This window comes from Gorilla gorilla, chromosome 19, assembly GCF_029281585.2.
Source record: "Gorilla gorilla gorilla isolate KB3781 chromosome 19, NHGRI_mGorGor1-v2.1_pri, whole genome shotgun sequence".
Taxonomy (NCBI): Eukaryota; Metazoa; Chordata; class Mammalia; order Primates; family Hominidae; genus Gorilla; species Gorilla gorilla.
In genome coordinates this window covers 69,425,473-69,444,590 of record NC_073243.2, presented here as the reverse complement: position 1 = coordinate 69,444,590, position 19,118 = coordinate 69,425,473, and the positions used below count along the sequence as shown (strand labels likewise).

The window sequence follows — 19,118 nt, the reverse complement described above, 5'->3', positions numbered from 1 at the left end:
CTCTTTTGTTTTGTTTTGAGAAGAAGCTTTGGCATTTTATAGTACAACAGAGTGACTAAAGCCATGCTCTAACCTCAGATAACTGTAGATTTAGGAAGTTTATACTGTGGTGTTTTATGGTTTGGGGAGATGGCGATCTGACCTAGATATCTGCACTTGAATATATATAATCAGAATTATTTTCTAATTGTTTCTATTGTCTTCAAGGCAGTTTATATTTTTTGCTAAGCCCTACTGGGGATGTATAAAAGACTGGGGAAGGGTGGGCCATAATAAGGTAAAATAGGTTGGACAAGATAAGTTGGCCAATATCTGAGTAAAGACTTCAAGGAACTATAGGAGGAAGCAAATGAATATTTGAGGAAGTGTGTTTAAATCAGAGAGAAAAGCCAGCAAAAAGGCTTCAAGTTAGGAGTCTGCCTGGCCTGCTTAAGAAACAGCAGGGAGGCCGGTGTGCTGGGAGCAGAATGGATGACCCAGTGATGGGGAAATTCATGGGAGATGAGGTGTGGGGCAAAGGTACATAGCTCATGTAGGGTCTCATGGGCCATTCTGAATTTTATTCTGATTTGAATGGAGAACCATTGGAGGGTTTTGAGCTGAGGAATGACATGATATTAGTTTTAAAAGGAATGACTATGGCAACTGAATTTATACTTTGGGTTGTTGTTGGTGTTGGTTGGGGGTTAGGGGTGGGGTTTGTCAAAGCAAGGAGACCAGTTGAGTTGAGAGACTACTGCAGTAATCTGAGAAATTCTGGTGGTTCAGACCAGGTGTCTCTGGACCTCTCCAAGAAATAGACAGAGTTTTGAACGTGGAATGTGATTGGCAGAGAAGAAGTAAGGATGATTTCAAAGGTTTGTGGCCTGGGTAACTGGCAAGAAGTAGTTGCCATCTACTGAGATGGAAATGTCACCCACTGTGATTGGAGTATGTTTAAGGAGAAAGAACCAGAGTTCAGATGTGGACATGTCAAGTTTCAGAGGTCTGTTAGACATCCAAATGGAGATACCCAGTTGTTAGCCTGGAGCTCTGTGGAGAGATCTGGGTTAGAGATATAAATCCAAGAGATACAAGTTTTCATTCAGTTTGATTATTTATTGGATGCTCTATAAACTCTGTAAATACTGGGCACTAACCTAGACATTGCAGGTACAGATATTAAGAATATATAGTTTCTCCCTCAGAAATCTCTTAATTCATGAGAAAAGCAAACATATCAACAAAAACTGCAATATTTAATAAAAGAAGATATAAAGGCCTATAAAGGTGCTGATACAGGGAGAATTAGCTAATTCCACCCTGGGGAATAGTCAGGAAGACCTTCAGAGAGAAAGTAAACAACTGATTGGAACTTTAAGATTAAGAAGGATTTCTCTGGGTGGACAAAGTAGGATCTTCCAAGCAGAGTGAAAACCATGAGCAAATGCAGTTTCACTCTTCAGAAGGTAAATGTGCTCTGGCATGCCTTAACTTATAACAAATTAATCAACTCAATACCTGCTACATTTTCCCTCACAATTTGGAATATATAAAGAGGCACATACTACTATAGACCAATACCTGGTCATATATGAGATTGAAGGACCTTTATTTACGAGGCTTAAAAATAAAGACTGCCCTTCATGTCAGTTGCAGGTTTATATCTAGTCCTATAATATTAACCGAGGTGTCTTTTCCTATGTTTTCTGTGCATGATGACTTTTTAAAAATCAAAGACATAGCAGCAGCCAGAGTAGTCTAGTTTCATGGCACACAGAATGGAGGATATTGCTGAACCCAGATTTAAAAAAAAAAAAAGTCAATTCTTATTTTTTTAAGTATGGCCCTGAGCTCATCTCAGAGCACAAACAATAGAATTTAGAATATCTTTTATGACTCCGTCTGGCACCTCCTAAGCTAGATCAAGATTCTCTAGCTCAGGGAAGAAGGGCAAAGGATGAGAAGGCATAGAGAGGATATAAACAGAGAGGTTGGTAGTGCCAGGCTCTGAAGAAGGTCCAACTTGGAAGGTCATTTCAGACAGGCGTGGAGTCAGCATTTGAGGCCTGTCTGGTCTCTACTCCTGCCAGGACTACCCTGTCAGCCAGCTTGGCAGGTATGGACCACCCAGCAGGAGTTTTTCTTGACTGTGCCCTAATCTTTTACTTTCCCAAGTTTCTCTATATGGGTACCTCCCCTTTTAAAAGCTCCAGACACAGCCAAGCACCACTATTGCTCCAGCAAAGTATGAAACCCCAGAAATCAATGGTTTGGGGAAGAGTCTTAGGGGAACTAAATGCCTCCTTATTTTTAGATGCGATAGAACAAGAGCAGTTCAGGATCAATAACCATCCCACCCCATGATAAAACACGCCCCTTCCAGAATCTTTCCTTTTTCGTTCATTCTAGGTGTCTGTCTGGAACAGCTGGGGTATTTGAGCCACAGCTGAGCTTCTGAAAGCATTCTAAGGAACAGTTTTTCACTTATCTGATTCCTCTGAAAATAGGGGTATCTTATGTGATATCTGCTATCCCAGAGTCTTTGGTCCTCTGTTCCTTCTCAAGTCTTGGCTCCCGTGTACTACTTCAAAGCCCTATAGATATTTTATTCTAAAGAAAAGAAACTTGGTTCCTTTAAGTTGTTGTTTAAACATTTCTTTCTGGGTATAAACTTGGGTTTGTGCCTGGGAGCTCTGTTAAAAAAAAAAAAAAAAAAAAGTCTTTAGTAAGCCAAAGCTGTTAGAAGCTTATAAGTAAGTGACATTACAATTGACCGTCAGTAAATAGTGGAAAGATCGCATGACTAGCTCCTTCAGATCTGAGACAACCTGGAGCTAGATTTCTGTACTCTCTACTCAGAAAAGCATATAGTGACTCGGGGTTTGATGCTGTACAAAAATGACATGCTTATGCACAACTTTAACTTTCTGCAACACTTTTACAACTTCTTGTGAATGAAGTAGGCAGGGCTCGCATTTGACAGATGAGCTATGTCCAGCGTGAGGCAGAGTTAAAACCCTTTTCCTGGCTCAGGAACTTCAGGCTGGGGCCTGTGTCTGCTCTCCCTGCATCCCTGTCCTTTAGCAGATACCTCTCTGCTAACATGCTAAGTGTCCTTGGTAAATTACTCATTCTCTCTGTCCCCGTCTTCTAACCTCCACAATAAAGTCCTTCGTAGTTTTAACTATCTTTTCACTGTGCCCCAGTGAGCAGGAGTTTGGAACTTGATTGCTGATGGAAAGGCAATATTTGGATGGCTAAACACGCTTTCCAAGGTATCTTGCTCATCTTCCTCTCATTCCTGGAGATAGCTAACCTTTTTGTAAGTGTTTCTTTGAGTCTATGGACTGCACTTAGCGCTCTTGTAGGTCCTGCTTTCGTTTGGGAACGGGCAGGCGGAGAGGAAGGAAGTGTATTGCAACCACCAATATTTTCCTCTAGGAGGAGCCGCGCAGCTCAGTTGAGAGTGACACGCACCAACTCCAGCTCCTCGCCTGGAAGACTTCATCCCAGCAACTCGGAATGCTTGGCCCGGGCGGCACTCGGCCTCTCCGCAGCAGTTCTCGAACTGGCCTCCTTGAACGTCCGCTTCCCCTTCGCTTCTGCAGCCTGGATCTGGGGGACGGCGGGCCAGGCGCGGCGTGACCCCTGGTGAACGGTGGCCGCCTTTTCCCACCCCTGCCCTCCCATCCTCCCTTCCCGTTTCACCCCGCCCCCTCTCTCCTCCCCAAGCCTGACAGCCCGCGAGCTGCCAAGCAGGGCGCAGCCATGGGAAGAGGAGGAGGGCTAGGGAGCGGCGGCGGCGGCGGCAGCGGCAGCAGCGGCTGCTACAGTGGCGGTGGCGGCGGCGGCGGCGGCTGCTGCTGAGCCCGGGCGGCGGCGGGGACCCCGGGCTGGGGCCACGCGGGCCGGAGGCCCCGGCACCATTGGCCCCAGCGCAAACGCGAACCCGCGCTCTCTGATCAGAGGCGAAGCTCGGAGGTACTGGAGTGGGGCTCCGGGAGTCTGGCTTTATTTTCCTCCTGTTGTGCCAGGGGGCCTGAGAGTGAACCCTGGGACTCTAGTTGTTTATGAAAACGGGAGGATCTGTCTTATATATTTACACGGATAATTTTTTATTCCGGATGACTTGGCTGTGCTCCCCTCCTCCTTGCGAAGAAGTAGTTTTCTGCTGGTGGGTTGTTGTAACCCAATCTAGTGTGTGTGCGTGTGCGAGTGTGTGTGTGTGTGTATGTGTCTGGAAGTTGGTGAGGGCGGCAGGGAGTTGCGGGCGACAGACGAACCATCACACTCTGGCGTCTGCTCTGGCCCGCGAGTAGGGTACGTGGAGGGGTTTACTCCGGAGACAGTTTTGTTAAAGTCATAAAAGTTTTGCTAGTGTGTTTCTGTTTGCCATCATCTGCCTGGCTGAGGCAGGAACTGCCGAGGCTGCTGCTGCTGCGCGGGGAAGAATCCCCGGCAGCGCGACTGGCGAGACTGGGGAGGTCGAGCTGTGCGCGTGGACACAGCGCGCAGAGCGCGCGGTCTTTTGCGCGTTTGTGCGGGCCGCAGCCGCACATTGGCACCGATGGAACTGGGGTCAGTAGAGTGACGGCCACCAGTCTGCATGAACTGGGGTAAGTGGAAATTGTGGCGAGCCGACCTCCCCCAGCCTCTGACACACTAGTGGTTGTAAAATCAACCAGGCTTAAAGTTTTGACAGAACTGCCAGAGGCTGCGGGTCAATGGGGTGGCCGCGTGTCTAGGGAGAGGGCGCTGGCGGCGCAGAGGGTGCGGGGCAGGGTCACCCACTTGCGAGTGCGTGGGGAAGTCTATTTGGGGCGAGTGCTTTATATATAGCCCGAGGGGATGCCTGCTGAGACCGAGCTGCGGGGGCTCTCGGTCTGGCGCGGACTGTGTGTCCTGAATGAGTGTACGTGTGCGCTGTGTGTGCGCGCGCGAGTGTGCGCCTGGGGAGGCGTGTCGGCGCCTGAGCCAGTAGGGTGTGCAGGGTGGAAGAGGCCACAGAGGTGCCGCCTGCCTGTTTGTGCCGCCAGGAGACCTTGGAAGGGACAGAGAAAGGTAACGGAAGGCCAAAGTGTTGGGAAGTCAGAGTAGTTTCTGCATAGGATTAAGTATTAAGGGCTTTAAAATAACTAAACGCATTGCCCTGAGTGGCTGAGGACTGGAAGTGAGGGTTTGGGGAGTTCTCAGGAGAACTGCATGGGAGGGCGTTTGGGAGGTCTAAGAGATGTGTAATATGTGTGAGTACAGAACTTCGGAGACAGACACAGGTTGGAGCTATGAATTTGAAATTTTCAGGGTGCTGCTGTCCACAGTCCAGGGACTGGCTGATTTCAGAGGTGTTCAGGCTCCCTGGTGTGTGTGCCTGGGAAGACACTCATCTTTTCTTGCAGACATGGGATATTGTGGCAGGTCAGGCTCTGTTTCCTGAGCAACTGGTGTTCCAGGCTAGTTTCCACCTGAATCACCCTAGAAGTATCTTTTTTCTGATGATAAATGTTGAAACCTTTCCAGAAATTAAAATGCTGGATAGAAACAAAATTGATGCAGCAGACAGGATTGTTGGTTCTATTTATTCAGTGATTGGGAGCTCTTTTTCCTTTTGAGAAAAGCAAAGCTCAGTGTTTCCAGATTAGATTTCAAGGAGTTTTCAGCTATCTACAGCTTCCCTTCAAATGGGCCTTTGGATGGAGCTGGAAGGATGTGTTTTGCCCTAGAGACCTTTGGAAGACATCATGTGTAGCTTAAAGGGGTTGTCTCGTCTCTCATCATCTTCTTCCACCCTTAAAACTTTTTGTTTTGCATTAATCTAAGGAAAGTTGGTGTGTCAACATTTAGCTTTTTTTTTTATTGGAGTAAATATATCACAGTGAAATTATAGTTATGGTCTCCTGAAGCCCATGGAAAGCCAACACTTAATGGGCAAAGGTGTGAAATGAAAGTCTATAAATGCAATGACAAAGTGACGAGATGAGTGCATTCTTTTTTCAAAATGAACATAACTGTGCTCACAAAAATGTGTTTTAGCCAGGGTTTGGGCCCATGTTTTTTATTATTAGTTTTTAAACAGCAGACTCCACATCATAAACCACTTTAAAATGGATACTAGATGCCTCCTCTATGCTATCTCTGGCGCCTGCTTAAACAGATGTTTACGGTGCTTGGTAACCTATGGGATTGTCATGTTGAGTATCTTGTTAGCTCAGGACATAATGTTTATAGCATAATATAATAAATGGAGCCACAGTTGCAGCGTGCTTCTTCCAAGTGCATGAAGCAAATCTTGCAGCAGGGAAACAAATCTTGCAGTTGGTCCAACTTGGCTAGCCTTCTTTGGCTATCTCCTGGTAAGCAATGTTAATGTAAAGATAAATGTGAGTGACGTAGTGAGAAAGTGGGACAGTAAATTGTTTAGCTTAGCGAAAAAAGCATGGATTATGTTTTTTAAATCTGCTAACCTGAAGATTACACTTCTCAGGTCGTACCACTGGCAAATTGCACAACTATGGGAATTTGGTTTGCTTTTAAAGAGCAATTTTTAAAAAGTATGTCAGTAATGAAAATAACTTATATTTCTTAATGTGTTTATGTGTGTCCATACAAGCAAATACTTTTTCTTCTTTAAAAAGAACCCTATAATTTCTGTGGTAATTATTTAAATATTATGAGCATTCAAATCACCTAATCACCTTTTCAATCTTCAATTGATAAGAATCGAAGTTTGGTAAGACTGGAGTCATCCCTCAGCCAATTGTGTAAACAAGACAGTACAGAATGTCTTTCTGGCAAGTAATTTTTTTCAACCTGAAACAGATAATATAAATAATATGTCCCATAAAAGAATTACTTAAGATGATAATTACTTTAGAGGTAATTATCTGGTGCATGAACCGCTACCTGTGAAAATGGTCTAGTCTATCTCTTCTTGGAAATAATCAGTTGGAAATCTCCCTTTTTCATTGGTCAGTCCATTCTAGGAAAGATTCATTTCTAGAAAGTTCTTATACTGAATCAACATTTTCTTCCATCCACTTGCCTATCCTTCAGGAGCTGACCACAATGAATCTAGTCTCTTTTCCCTGTGTTTACCATACTTGAAAACAAACATTATCCTCCTTGCCGAATCAATCCCCTTTTGCCTACTCTTGGAGCAGTTTTTCATCCACTATAGGGTTCCACCCTCCTCTGCCTTGAACAAGATGCCCTTGATTGTACATTCTCATTGTATTAGTCTGTTCTCATGCTGCTAATAAAGACATACGTGAGACTGTGTAATTTATAAAGAAAAAGAGGTTTAATGGATTCACAGTTCCACATGGCTGGGGAGGCCTCACAATCATGGCGGAAGGTGAAGGAGGAGCAAAGCCATGTCTTACATGACAGCAGGCAAGAAAGCATGTGCAGGGGAACTGCCCTTTATAGAACCATCAGATCTCATTAGACTTATTCACTATCATGAGAACAACATGGGAAAAACCCACTTCCATGATTTAATCAACTCCTACTGGGTCCCTTCCACCACATGTGGGAATTATGGGAACTACAATTGAAGATGGCATTTGGGTGGAGACAAAGCCAAACCATATCATTCTGCTCCTAGCCCCTCCTAAATCTCATGTTCTCACATTTCAAAACCAATCATACCTTCCCAACAGTCCCCCAAAGTCTTAACTCATTTCAGCATTAACTCAAAAATCCACAGTCTAAAGTCTCACCTGAACCAAGGCAAGTCCCTTCCACCTATGAGCCTGTAAAATCAAAAGCAAGTTAGTTACTTTCTAGATACAATGGAGGTACAGGCATTGTGTAAATATGCCCATTCCAAATGGGAGAAATTGGCCAAAACAGAGGGGCTATAGGTGCAAGTCCAAAGTCTAATAGGGCAGTCATTAAACCTTAAAGTTCCGAAATGAACTCCTTTGACTTCATGTCTCACATCCAGGCTGTTTTCATGGCTGGCATTGACTGTGGCTTTTCCAGGCACATGGTGCTGTCAGCCCCTACTATTGTGGGGGCTGGGGAATGGTGGCCCTCTTCTCTTAGCTCTACTAGGCAGTGACCCACTGGGGACTCTGTGTAGAGGATCCAACCCCACATTTCTTTTCCTCATTGCCCTAGCAAGGGTTGTTTATGAGGGCTCTGCCCCTGCAGGACAACTCTGCCTGGACATCCAGGCATTTCCATACATCCTCTGAAATCTAGGTGGAAGTTCCCAAACCTCAGTTCTTGTCTTCTGTGCACCTGCAGGACCAACACCACATGGAAGCTGCCAAGACTTCGGGCTTTCACCCTTTGCAGCCATGGCCTGAGCTGTACCTTGGCCCCTTTTAGACATGGCTAGAGGGGCTGGGACACAGGGTACCAAGTCCCTAGGCTGCACCTAGCAGGCTCAGAAAACCATTTTTCCCTCATAGGCCTCTGGGCCTGTGACGTGAGGGGCTGCCATAAAGGCCTCTGACATGTTCTGGAGACATTTTCCCTATTGTCTTGGTGACCAACATTTGGCTTCTCATTACTTATGCAAATTTCTGCAGCAGTCTTGAATTTCTCCCCAGAAAATGGGTTTTTCTTTTCTATGGCATCATCAGCTTGCAAATTTTCCAAACTTTTATGCTCTTTTCACCTCTTGAATGCTTTGCTGCTTCGAAATTTCTGCTGCCAGATACCCTAAATAATCTCTCTCAAGTTTAAAGTTCCACAGATCTCTAGGACAGGGGAAAAATGCCACCAGTCTCTTTGCTAAAGCATTAACAAGAGTCACCTTTGCTCCAGTTCCCAACAAGTTCCTCATCTTCATCTGAGACCACATCAGCCTGGACTTTATTGTCCATATCACGATAAGCATTTTGGTCAAAGCCATTCAACAAGTCTCTAGGAAGTTCCAAACTTTCCCACATCTTCCTGTTTTCTGAGCTCTCCAAGTCTCTAGAAAGTTCCAAACTTTCCCACATTTTCCTGTCTTCTTTTGAGCCCTCCAAACTGTTCAAACCTCTGCCTGTTACCCAGTTCTAAAGTTGCTTCCACATTTTTGGGTATCTTTACAGCAGCACCAACTCTACCATTACCAACTTACTATATTAGCCCATTCTCATGCTGCTAACAAAGACATACCCAAGACTTGGTAATTTATAAAGAAAATTAGGTTTAATGGACGCACAGTTCCACATGGCTGGGAGGCCTCTCAATTATGGCAGAAGGTGAAGGAGGAATAAGGCACTCTTACATGGTGGCAGACAATAAAGCATGTGCGGGGGAACTACCCTTTATAAAACCATCACATCTCATGAGACTTAATCACTATCGCAAGAACAGCATGGGAAAAACTCGCCCTCTTGGTTCAATTACCTCCCACTGGGTTCCTCCCATGACACGTGGGGATTATGGTAGCTACAATTCAAGATGAAATTGGGGTGGGGACACAGCAAAACCATATTACTGACTGTCCCTCCTAATGTGTGTTTTCTAAACAAAAGATTTATAATTTGTAGTTCTGAACATTCTATATCTATTAAGACAGTTTAATATTAATGAAATTCTTTAGCCATTTCATTACGCTCTTGATTAATTTCATACCTATAAACAAGATAACTTGTTCTTTTCAGATTATTAATCATCCATAGTCAAAGCATTTTTATAATAGCTTCAAAACATTTTTTCATGCCTGAATGTCCTATAAATTTATGGAAAGTATAATACTGTGCGGGTAAATAAAATTCTATAAACAGTGCAAATAGTGCCTTAATTTCTCCCTATCAAGGAATATCAACCCCAAATATACCGAAAGTAGAATGTTCCAAAGATAAACAAGTTGAAGCTACATGTTATAGACAGGTAGGGACTATGATGTATTTTTTTCATAGGCCTCATTGTGTCTGCTTCCATGAACATGAGTCAGTACTAGCAATCAGGCATTTATTGAAGGCTTGTTCTGCCAAAGTCCCAGAGAGTACGCCATCTGGCCTTAAATGAAGTGAAAGTACATCAAATAAAGATACTTCCTTGGGCAACTGGGATTTAAGATGTGCATGCAGGACATGTCTAAGTCAGCCATCTACTTTTTCTCAGGAGGTAAATGGCTTGCCAATGCCACAGGAAAGTCTAAAGTGTTCACACTCCATAAGCAGGTCCCATGTCCTGTTGTAGGTCTGGACAGGAGCTGGACAAAGGCCCTGTTACTCTTAGCTTACCAAGTCTTAGCTGCCTTGGAAGAAGATAGCAAATCTGGCTTATCCAGAGGAGAGGCCTGAAGTGTGCATTGGGCACCTACCTGGTGTGATTGATTTCTCTTTTATGTATCTGTCTTGGGCTTCCAGCTAAATTGTGAATTCCCCTTGCCACCAAGCTAAGAATCTGCCACAGCATTGTCTTCCTGCACACACACACACACACACACACACACACACACACACAAACATATATGTTGGATGATGAAGAGACAATGTCAGTTTTTCAGCAAGTCTGAATGTGAAACAAATGGCTATGTTTCTTGGTGCAGTGGGGTGGGAGGATGAGAGAGAAAAAAACAACCTGTGATATAATCTGACATCTGAGCCTACCAAAAGCCCTTTGAGAGACCTTTGATCAAGACAAGGGGATAATCATAGTGTTGTGCACTTAGATAAAATTGTCCATGCTAGTCCCGTGTGTGTGTGTGTGTGTGTGTGTGTGTGTGTGTGTGTGCTTCTTCACTTTATCCCCAGCATTATGGTCCCAATTCATACACATTTGCTTTTCTGCTTTATTCTAGTCTGATATGAAGAGAAGAAATAAGCAACGATTCAGTTCCTTTTTTTACATTTCAAACATTTATTTCACTACTCCCCACCTCCCAGTCCTCACCCCCCCAAATTACAAGAGACCCATTGGCAAGTACTTGGACATGCAATTTTCAAACCAAAGGTTTACTTTGCTATAAGAAACGTCTAAGTTAGGATGATATAATATGAAATAATAGTAAATTAGATGTCAAGAAACTTGGGTCCTCTCCAAGCTCTGCCTTTAATGGGCTTTGCAGTTTTTGCCAACTTTTTAACCTTCCTGGGCTTCATATTTCTTGTATGTTAAAAACGAGCAAAAAGGAGAAGTAAACAAAGTGACCCCTTAGAATTCTCTTCAGGGCTATTGTTTGGATCCATTTAATTATCAAATTTCTCTCTTCTTTTAAATGTAAGCATCAAAAAAGTTTGCCTATTTTATTCTCTCATCATTAATTTTTAATCAATTAAATAAAATAGATAAAAATTTTATCAAAACCATGCTTCTTGCTTTCATTCTAAAACAATGCAACTCATCACTGTCTGATGCAGAAAGTCTTTCTGAAGTATTGTTTTTCTCTTTTGTTGTTGTTTTTTCTTTGTGCTAAAGAAAATTCATTGATGAGTACCAGGTTCTTCAAAGAAGGATGGAAAAGTCATGGTTTTTTAGTCTCAACTTCTTTCTTCAGTGCTTCTTCCTACCTTTTAATATAGGCAAATAAAGCCTTAGGCCAGGCACTAATTTTACTTAGTAATGATTCATAAGAAGGTAGTGATTTTGTCAGAAATTGCTGGGCTGCATGCTTTTAATCAGCATCTAAACTTACCTTCAAATACTCCATTCCAAAATCAGCAGATAACTTCTTCTACAGAGTCTTTCAAACTTCCAGATGTGTTTACTGTTTTGATTAGGGCTTTCTTCTTTTGTTGTTGATAAGACTTCAGCCAGTTTTCTTTAGGCTAACATTATTATATTCCCAATGAATTATATTTCTTAGGTTGTGAATTTGTTTAAAGATAAATCTATCTCCAGCTGGCTGGCTTCTAAGTAAAAAGGGGTATCCTAGGGAAGAAGTGCACTTCACAGGGATTCAGTACAGGTGTAGAGTATTCCCTGATAGATAATTGGAACACATCAAGAGTTTGCAAATTGAAAAGGTACTTTTATGTACTTATCCATGGTGGACAACCTGTGTCCTAGGGAAGAAGCGCATTTCGCAGGGATTCAGCACGGGTGTAGAGAATTCCCTGACTGGAACACATCAAGATTTTGCAAACTGAACAGGTACTTTTATGTACTTATCCATGGTTGACAACCTACTGTGCTAGACATTTGCTGTAGTAACTCCTTGATTTTTTCCTCGGTTGTTTATAAAATTAAACATTTGAAGTAGCCTATTGAAAAGTCTTAAAAGAGGCATCTCCTCTATTCCTTTAGAATACAGTATATTAAACAAGTGATAAAGTCCAAAGAAAAATCCTTATTCTTTTCTTGCTTTAAAAAATGCACTTTATTGTATTAAGCATTATATCTATCTTTTAAAACTTTAAATTGCCATATCAATGAAAGTAGAGTGTTATCATTACAAAACAGAATCGCAGATAGTTCTTTCCCTGTGCTTATTGAGAGAAAAGGTGCATAATTGATGCTGTAAATGATCATCTTGAATTTGATGATGGCTGGTGAGAAACCTCAGTCAGACATTCAATTTTGATTGCCATTGTCAGAAAGGCAGCCTTTGTTCTTCGTCAGTATGTGGCACATGATCCTAATTCACCCTATCAGCTGCTTCTCTGCACACTTTCAAGCTATGTGATTGTTATACTAGAAAGCCTCTAAGTTGGCCAAACTAATGAAGACTAATCTGACAAAGCATATGTGAATGATAAATTGTGTAAAGACCGTGAAGATAGAGCCTCTGCAGTGGCTTCTTCCCCTGGGGGCAGAAGAAGATACCAGAATCCCTGGGCAAGATGAAATAGATAAAGGAAAGGCATCATTTTTATACCCAGGAAATCAGAAAGATTAAAGAAAGAGAAGCAAGAATAAAGAAGAACTACTACTTTCATAGTTCATTCTTTCAATGTAGCACCTTATTTCCCATAGAGACATTGGTGAAACCATGCTTTGCTTTGCCATAGAATAGGTGTTCAGTAAATATTTTGCAGGTGGCCTTAATATGTGGTAAAACAGACAGAAATATGGAAGCATTGACAAGAAGTTTGTGGATAATTTGAGGGCAAAAGGATGTAGGTAGGATCAGGTTCATAATGCAAATTTGCTATTATTCTCCTTAGATTAATGATGTCACTCAAACTTCATGACCTGCTTTCCAAGGTGTATGCTGTTCACAACCTTGGAAACATTTAGAAGTTTTTAGTACTTGGAGCAAGATGGATATATGTTTCACATTTTATCTAGGACTTAGTAGGACTTGGGAGACATATCTACTTTGCCAGATCTTAGTATACTTATTATGGAGCATGACATTTTAATTTTCTTTGCTTTTGTCCTACAAAGTTTAGTGTTTTAATTTATTTTTCTCAGTGCATATAGGGAGAGAATTATTTATATAATCTGAAAAGTACTTTGAAAACTACTTGGGAAAATATGTTGAATAAATAAGTTTTTTTTTAAAATTAGCCTACAGGATGTAAGTCTGGCCAGGCTAGTGGTATTTTTGGTATCATTGTGAAAAATCAAAAACAGAACATGTATTTATCAATCCATTAGTGTGTTCCCAGGAATGTGCTAGACACTAGGGAATACAAAAGTAGTATAAAACATGACTCTTGACTTTAGTACCAAGCATTCAAGCTAGAAGGCAACACTATTAATGTACATTCATGGTGTGATTATGGAACAGTCGATGACTGTACAACTTAATGAAAAGTTCATTACAGACTATAAATGCTGCCTTTATTTAGAGAGAAGGACAATCTGTTTGGACTGAGGGATTGGAAGAGTGGCCTTCATGGGCAACATGGCTCCTGAGCCAGGACTTAAGATATGGTATTTTTTTTTTTTTTTTTTTGGATAGGTAGAAGGGTTGGAGAGGTTTCATGCAAGGAGTTAGGAACTGAGGACCAGGAGGCGTATCTTGAGCTCACTGGGGTTACTGGTAACAGGGAGGAGGCAGAGAGTACCAGGCTGTAGATTTGTTATCCATTGGAAGCTCTTCCCATTGCTTATTATGGTCGCTGCGTATAGGCTCATCCCTTGAGTAGGGCTATTGGAGTGGCCACCCTGAGCCTATTGCTGATTGGATAGTGGTGGCTGCTGTGTGGTATTTCAGCACATTTATCTTTTCTGAACATTATGTAAATTCAGTCTGAAAACTTCTTTCTTAAACAATGTTTCAAGAGGCCTATTAAAGATGCCAACAGTATGACTTCCATTCAAGAATATGATCTTGAATGGGCTTTACAATGGCAGAGCTGACCTGAGATTACCTCCTCTACTCCTGCTCTCAAGCCATGTGCTGATGCTGACAGTCCTGGCCCAATAGAGCCATAAGGCCTCACAGAACTTGAGATCATCTACCAGTGGCTGTCAACCAAGCCACTCCTTTCTGCTAGGTAGTGCATAGGGACATTGGGAAATACAGTTATGATAAGAACTGGAAAGAGTTGTAGGCTTTTGGTGCCTGAAGTCAGAAATGCTAAATATCTGTGATGCCAGGGGCAGTCCTATATAAGAAATTATTGTGCCTCCTCAAATGCCAGTAGATCCCTATTGAAATACTTGAGTCTCATATCCTCACTTTATTTATAGGTGAGGAAATGGGAGGCCCTGAGAAGTGACAAAACTTTCTTCTAGGATTAAACTTCACAGTCTCAGTGACAGATTTATAACTCAATTCTTTTAGTTTTCTTTCAAGAGCTCTTGTTGCAGCACCACAGTCCCTCCTATTAACATGGGCTGTAACTATGGAATAGCATGTTGTTTATCTCTGCCATTTTTATAGAAGGATGATAGTTAGCTATGTTAACTATCTGAATGGGTGGAATGTGAATTGAGATAACTGGTACTTGACCAGCAGTTCTTTCCCCTGGGAACACACACAGATTCACCTGTAAATTAGGGTTGGCAGATGCCTGTTGAGATGTCAACCATAGCCAAAGCTTACAAATTGGTTGACTTTTTGGAAAGGGCATGGAGTAGGCTTTGGATTCACACAAATCTGCTTGTCTGACAGGATTTGAATACAACCCTTCTTATCTTTACTATCTTTGTGACTCTCAGCCAATTAAACTCTCTGAGCTTTATCTGCAAAAAAACAGGTGATGATTCTTATTTCACAAGCAATGAGTCAAAATAGTGCCTGGCACATATTGGGCACTGCAGATATAGAGAATTCCCTACAGTATCTTTTTGAGCGTAAAGACTTGAAACCTTCACTTATAAAAGACCCTCTTGATAACAGTCACTATTTTTTTCTCCTCCTTTCCCCAAACAACGAAACTAGGGCTTCAGTGAGTCCCTGAAGTGTTTATTTTGTTGGAACTGTTGAGATTTCCCTCCTTCAGAAGAGTCCTGCTGGCCAGAGATGAGTTTCTTTTGACTTCTCTGTCAACGTGCCTGTATTATTGTCATATAGTAAAAATGGAAGATATATCTAGATGGCTATTAGCAGGTTATGAAACTTAGATTTTAAAGTCAATAATAAAAGCCATTCCTGGGTAGAGAAGTTTTGCAGAGAGCCAGCGATGAGAGAGCCTCCTTAGGTGAGGTGAATACTTTAGGCAAGTTAAGGGATAACACAATATAATTTATTTAAGTAAGTTTTTTATCTGGGACTAATTTCAGGTTTGCAGAAAAGTTGCAAAAATTGTAGAGGTCCTGTATATTCCTCACCTAGTTTCCCATGTTGACATCCATAATCATGATATATTTGTCAAAACTAAGAAACGAATGTTAGTACAGTACTATTAACTAAAATCCAGACTTCATCCTAATTCCCCCAGAGCTTTGACTCACATCTTTTTTTCTGTTCCAGGATTCAACCAGAAGCATGCACTGCTTTTGATTTTATGATTTTTAAATACTGTGCATATGCTTTTTTTAATTTGGGCCCTCTCATGTGTTAAACTAACCGGGCTTTGTAACCAGATAGCAAGTTCTGTAACAGAAAATACAATGATGTTGAATCCAACATCATGCTGGACACAAAGTATGTTCTCCAAACTAATTAAATTTATCACAGCAACAAGAACGAAGTTTTACTCAGCGTACATATGTGTAGCTGAGTCCTCATTGGTAAGCTAAGAGGTACTCATAAGAGTGGGATAACTTGGAAGAAATTTGATTTTGAATGTGTGCCCTGAACATTGGTTTATACCTGTTTTATAACAGGACCCCCTAAATCATATATGAACTGAGTCTGTACAATGTGCCTAGCATTGTGTGTGCATATCACAGTTACTCCTGATAACTGTAAGGCACATAGCCTTGAGTAACTTAGCTGAGGAAATGAGACCAACGGAAGTTAAGTTACTTGCCCAGGGATTCACAGCTAGTAACAAAGCTGAGATTAAAACATATGTTTTTCTGGCTTCAGAGCCTACACTCCTAATGCTGTATTCAATTACTCCCACACTTCTCCACTTGCTTAACCCCTATTCTTGGTGTCCTTTTCCTAGGTATACAGAATTTGAAAACTCTATATTGTCAAACTACAGCAGACCTGGATGCATGGTATATACTTCTTTGTGAGCTGGATTAAGTTTCAGCCTTGAATTTGTGGATTATTTTCAAAACCTGCCTAACATCTGTAAAACATGTTATTTTTTTAATATGTAGATATCCACATAAATTGACCACAGTGCTCTTCAGAAAGTCCCATAATCCAATAATAAATAAATTTTTGATACATGGCTAATAACAGGCACAGAAGCATCTCCAAAGGGCAGGACATTGATATTGTGTAATAATTTAAAGTATTTTATGATTGTATAATGTGCCTGAGTTTTGGATAGTTGACCTCTATTTCTCAGTCTTTACATAGTTACTGCTTTTTTAAGTGTTACATGAGGGATGTGGAATATTCAGTGTAACATTTGACTAATCTTTATATTTTGAGTGGCCCAACTGAAAATTACCCTTGGTTGCCTTGGAACTCTGGGCATGATGTTCAAAACTAGAAATTCTTGCAAATTATTTGAGCTTTGGCTCTGGGAAGAGAAACAACATGAATAACTAGGTTAACCAGGGCTGAAATTTCTCTAACCTATAATTCTAAATTCAGAAAAGAATGGGCTTTAGGGTTTTTTGTTTATTTTTGCTTTGATTACAAGTTGTTGGAAGCCTAGAGTTAGTATCTAATAACACAATCTATGTAAAACACAAATTATTGGCTCAGAATGATATCTAATTTCTAAGAAGATATGAGGAGGCAATCATGTAAAAACGTGCTTTTCTTCCTAGAAGGAATAAGCTGGGATTGGCCAAAAGGTAATCCCTTTAGAGTCTAATGTTTAGAGCATTGCATATTTTTAAAGAAGACATATTACCTTTTAGAACATATGTAGGAAACCATTTTCTTTGCTTATATGGCTACATAAAGTTGTCATGGTTTTAAACCATGACCTTAGATACCTTATAGAAGTAATTACAGGCACAATCTGTGAATGAAGATTTGCAAACTATGCTTCACCAAGCCTCAGGGACTATTGGATGTCCAGAGGACAGAGCCATGTTGGATGTCTTATGGGCCTTCAGTCCTGCAAAGTGGTGTGCTTTCATGTTTTATACACAGCAGTTCTAAGAAAATTTAAGTTGAAAAAACAGCCTCTCTTCTTCTTATTTTTATTTTTATTTATTTATTTATTTATTTATTTATTTATTTATTTATTTATTTGAAACGGAATCTTGCTGTGTCACCAGGCTGGAGTGCAGTGGCATGAACTTGGCTCACTGCAACCTCTGCCTCCCAGGTTCAAGCGATTTTCTTGCCTCTGCCTCCTGAGTAGGTGGGACTACAGGTGCAGGCCACCACACCCAGCTAATTTTTGTACATATATATTTTTAATAGAGACAGGGTTTAGCCAGGTTGCCCAGGCTGATCTTGAACTCCTGAGCTCAAGTGATCAGCCCACCTCAGCCTCTCCAAGTGCTGGGATTACAGGTGTGAGGCACCGTGCCGAGCCATCCTGTCTTCTGAAAAAAAAAAAAAAAAAAAGCGAACAAAAATGTTTAAGCCTGGTATATATTTTCTTATATTGCATAAGCTACTTTTCTGACTGCCTCTCTTTAGAAATTCCTCTGATTTCTAGAGAAAAAAAAATCACATTAGCTTTTTGGTTTCTAAATTCAGGCTTACTTTAGTAACTGCTTGATTATAAACTCTTAGAAGGCAAAGGTCTGTGTATTCTCTACTTGTGGACACTCAATTAGTTTGCTTAAGCAATTACTTCTGTGTAAGCAACATTAATGAAGTGCTTACTATGATCAAGGGCTATACCAAGTCCTTTTTTATATTATTTAATCCCACACAAAACCCATGATCGACCTAATTGTACACTTGGTGAAACTATGATGTAGGGAGGTTAAATAATTTGTTCAAGAACCCACAGCTGGTAAGTCGCACAGTGTATTCAAACCCAGATCTTCCTAATTGCAAATGTGTCCAACTCCCATGCTTCTAACTACTGCCTATGTGATAGTTCTTTGAAATTCCTCCCTCCAAGAAGTGGAATTTAATTCCCCCCGTCCATTGAATGTGGGCCAAACTCAGGTGACTCATTTCTATTAAATGGAGTAAAGTGGAAGTGAAGATGTGTGGCTTTAGCGACTAGGTCATTCAAAGTGGCTCCTGTCTTGGTTGTTCTGTCTCTTATACCTATTGGGCATTTAATCTGGGGAAAACCAGCTGCCATGTTTTGAGCTGCTCTATGGAAAGGCTAACATGAAAAGATACTGTGGATCCTACAGACAGCTTCAAATGAGGACCTGAGGTCCTCAGACCAATAGCCAGTATGAAACTGAAGCCTCTTGACCACAGCCTCCATGAGAGTAATGGAATCTTGACCCCCTAGTGAACCACAGCCTCCATGAGAGTAAAATTCAAGATGGAGCCTTGACACCCAGTGGAGCCTCGAGATGACTGCAGTCTTCCACCAACAGCTTGATTCATCAAAGACCATCAGCCAGAGCCACCCAGCTAAGGTGCTTCTAGGCCCCTACTCCTAGAAAATAAATATTTGCTGTTCTGAATGCCAAGTGTTTGATTAATTTGTTACACAGCAATAGATAAATAACGCAGCCTAACACTGTCCTGGTCATTTTTAAAAAAGAAATTGTTTTAATTTTACTAAATCACAAATTTTAAAACATTGATACAGCAAGGAGAAACTTTCCAGAAAAAAAATGCTGCCAAA

At 41.3% G+C, this 19,118-nt stretch overlaps 1 protein-coding gene across 2 annotated transcripts in view; it reads left to right on the top strand.

Moving 5' to 3' along the window:
- The first annotated feature begins 3,455 nt into the window (after nt 1-3,455).
- The window catches only part of GHR (growth hormone receptor), a 310,424-nt gene continuing 294,761 nt past the window's right edge, over nt 3,456-19,118 (top strand). Inside the window, exon 1 of one of the 2 annotated variants that reach the window (XM_019013672.4) lies at nt 3,456-3,963. Coding sequence is in view for 1 of the 2 variants with exons in the window: in XM_055367529.2 (XP_055223504.2) it covers nt 4,589-4,598 (10 nt within the window). In the remaining variant the exon portion in view is untranslated. The other variant, XM_055367529.2, reaches the window with a different exon arrangement.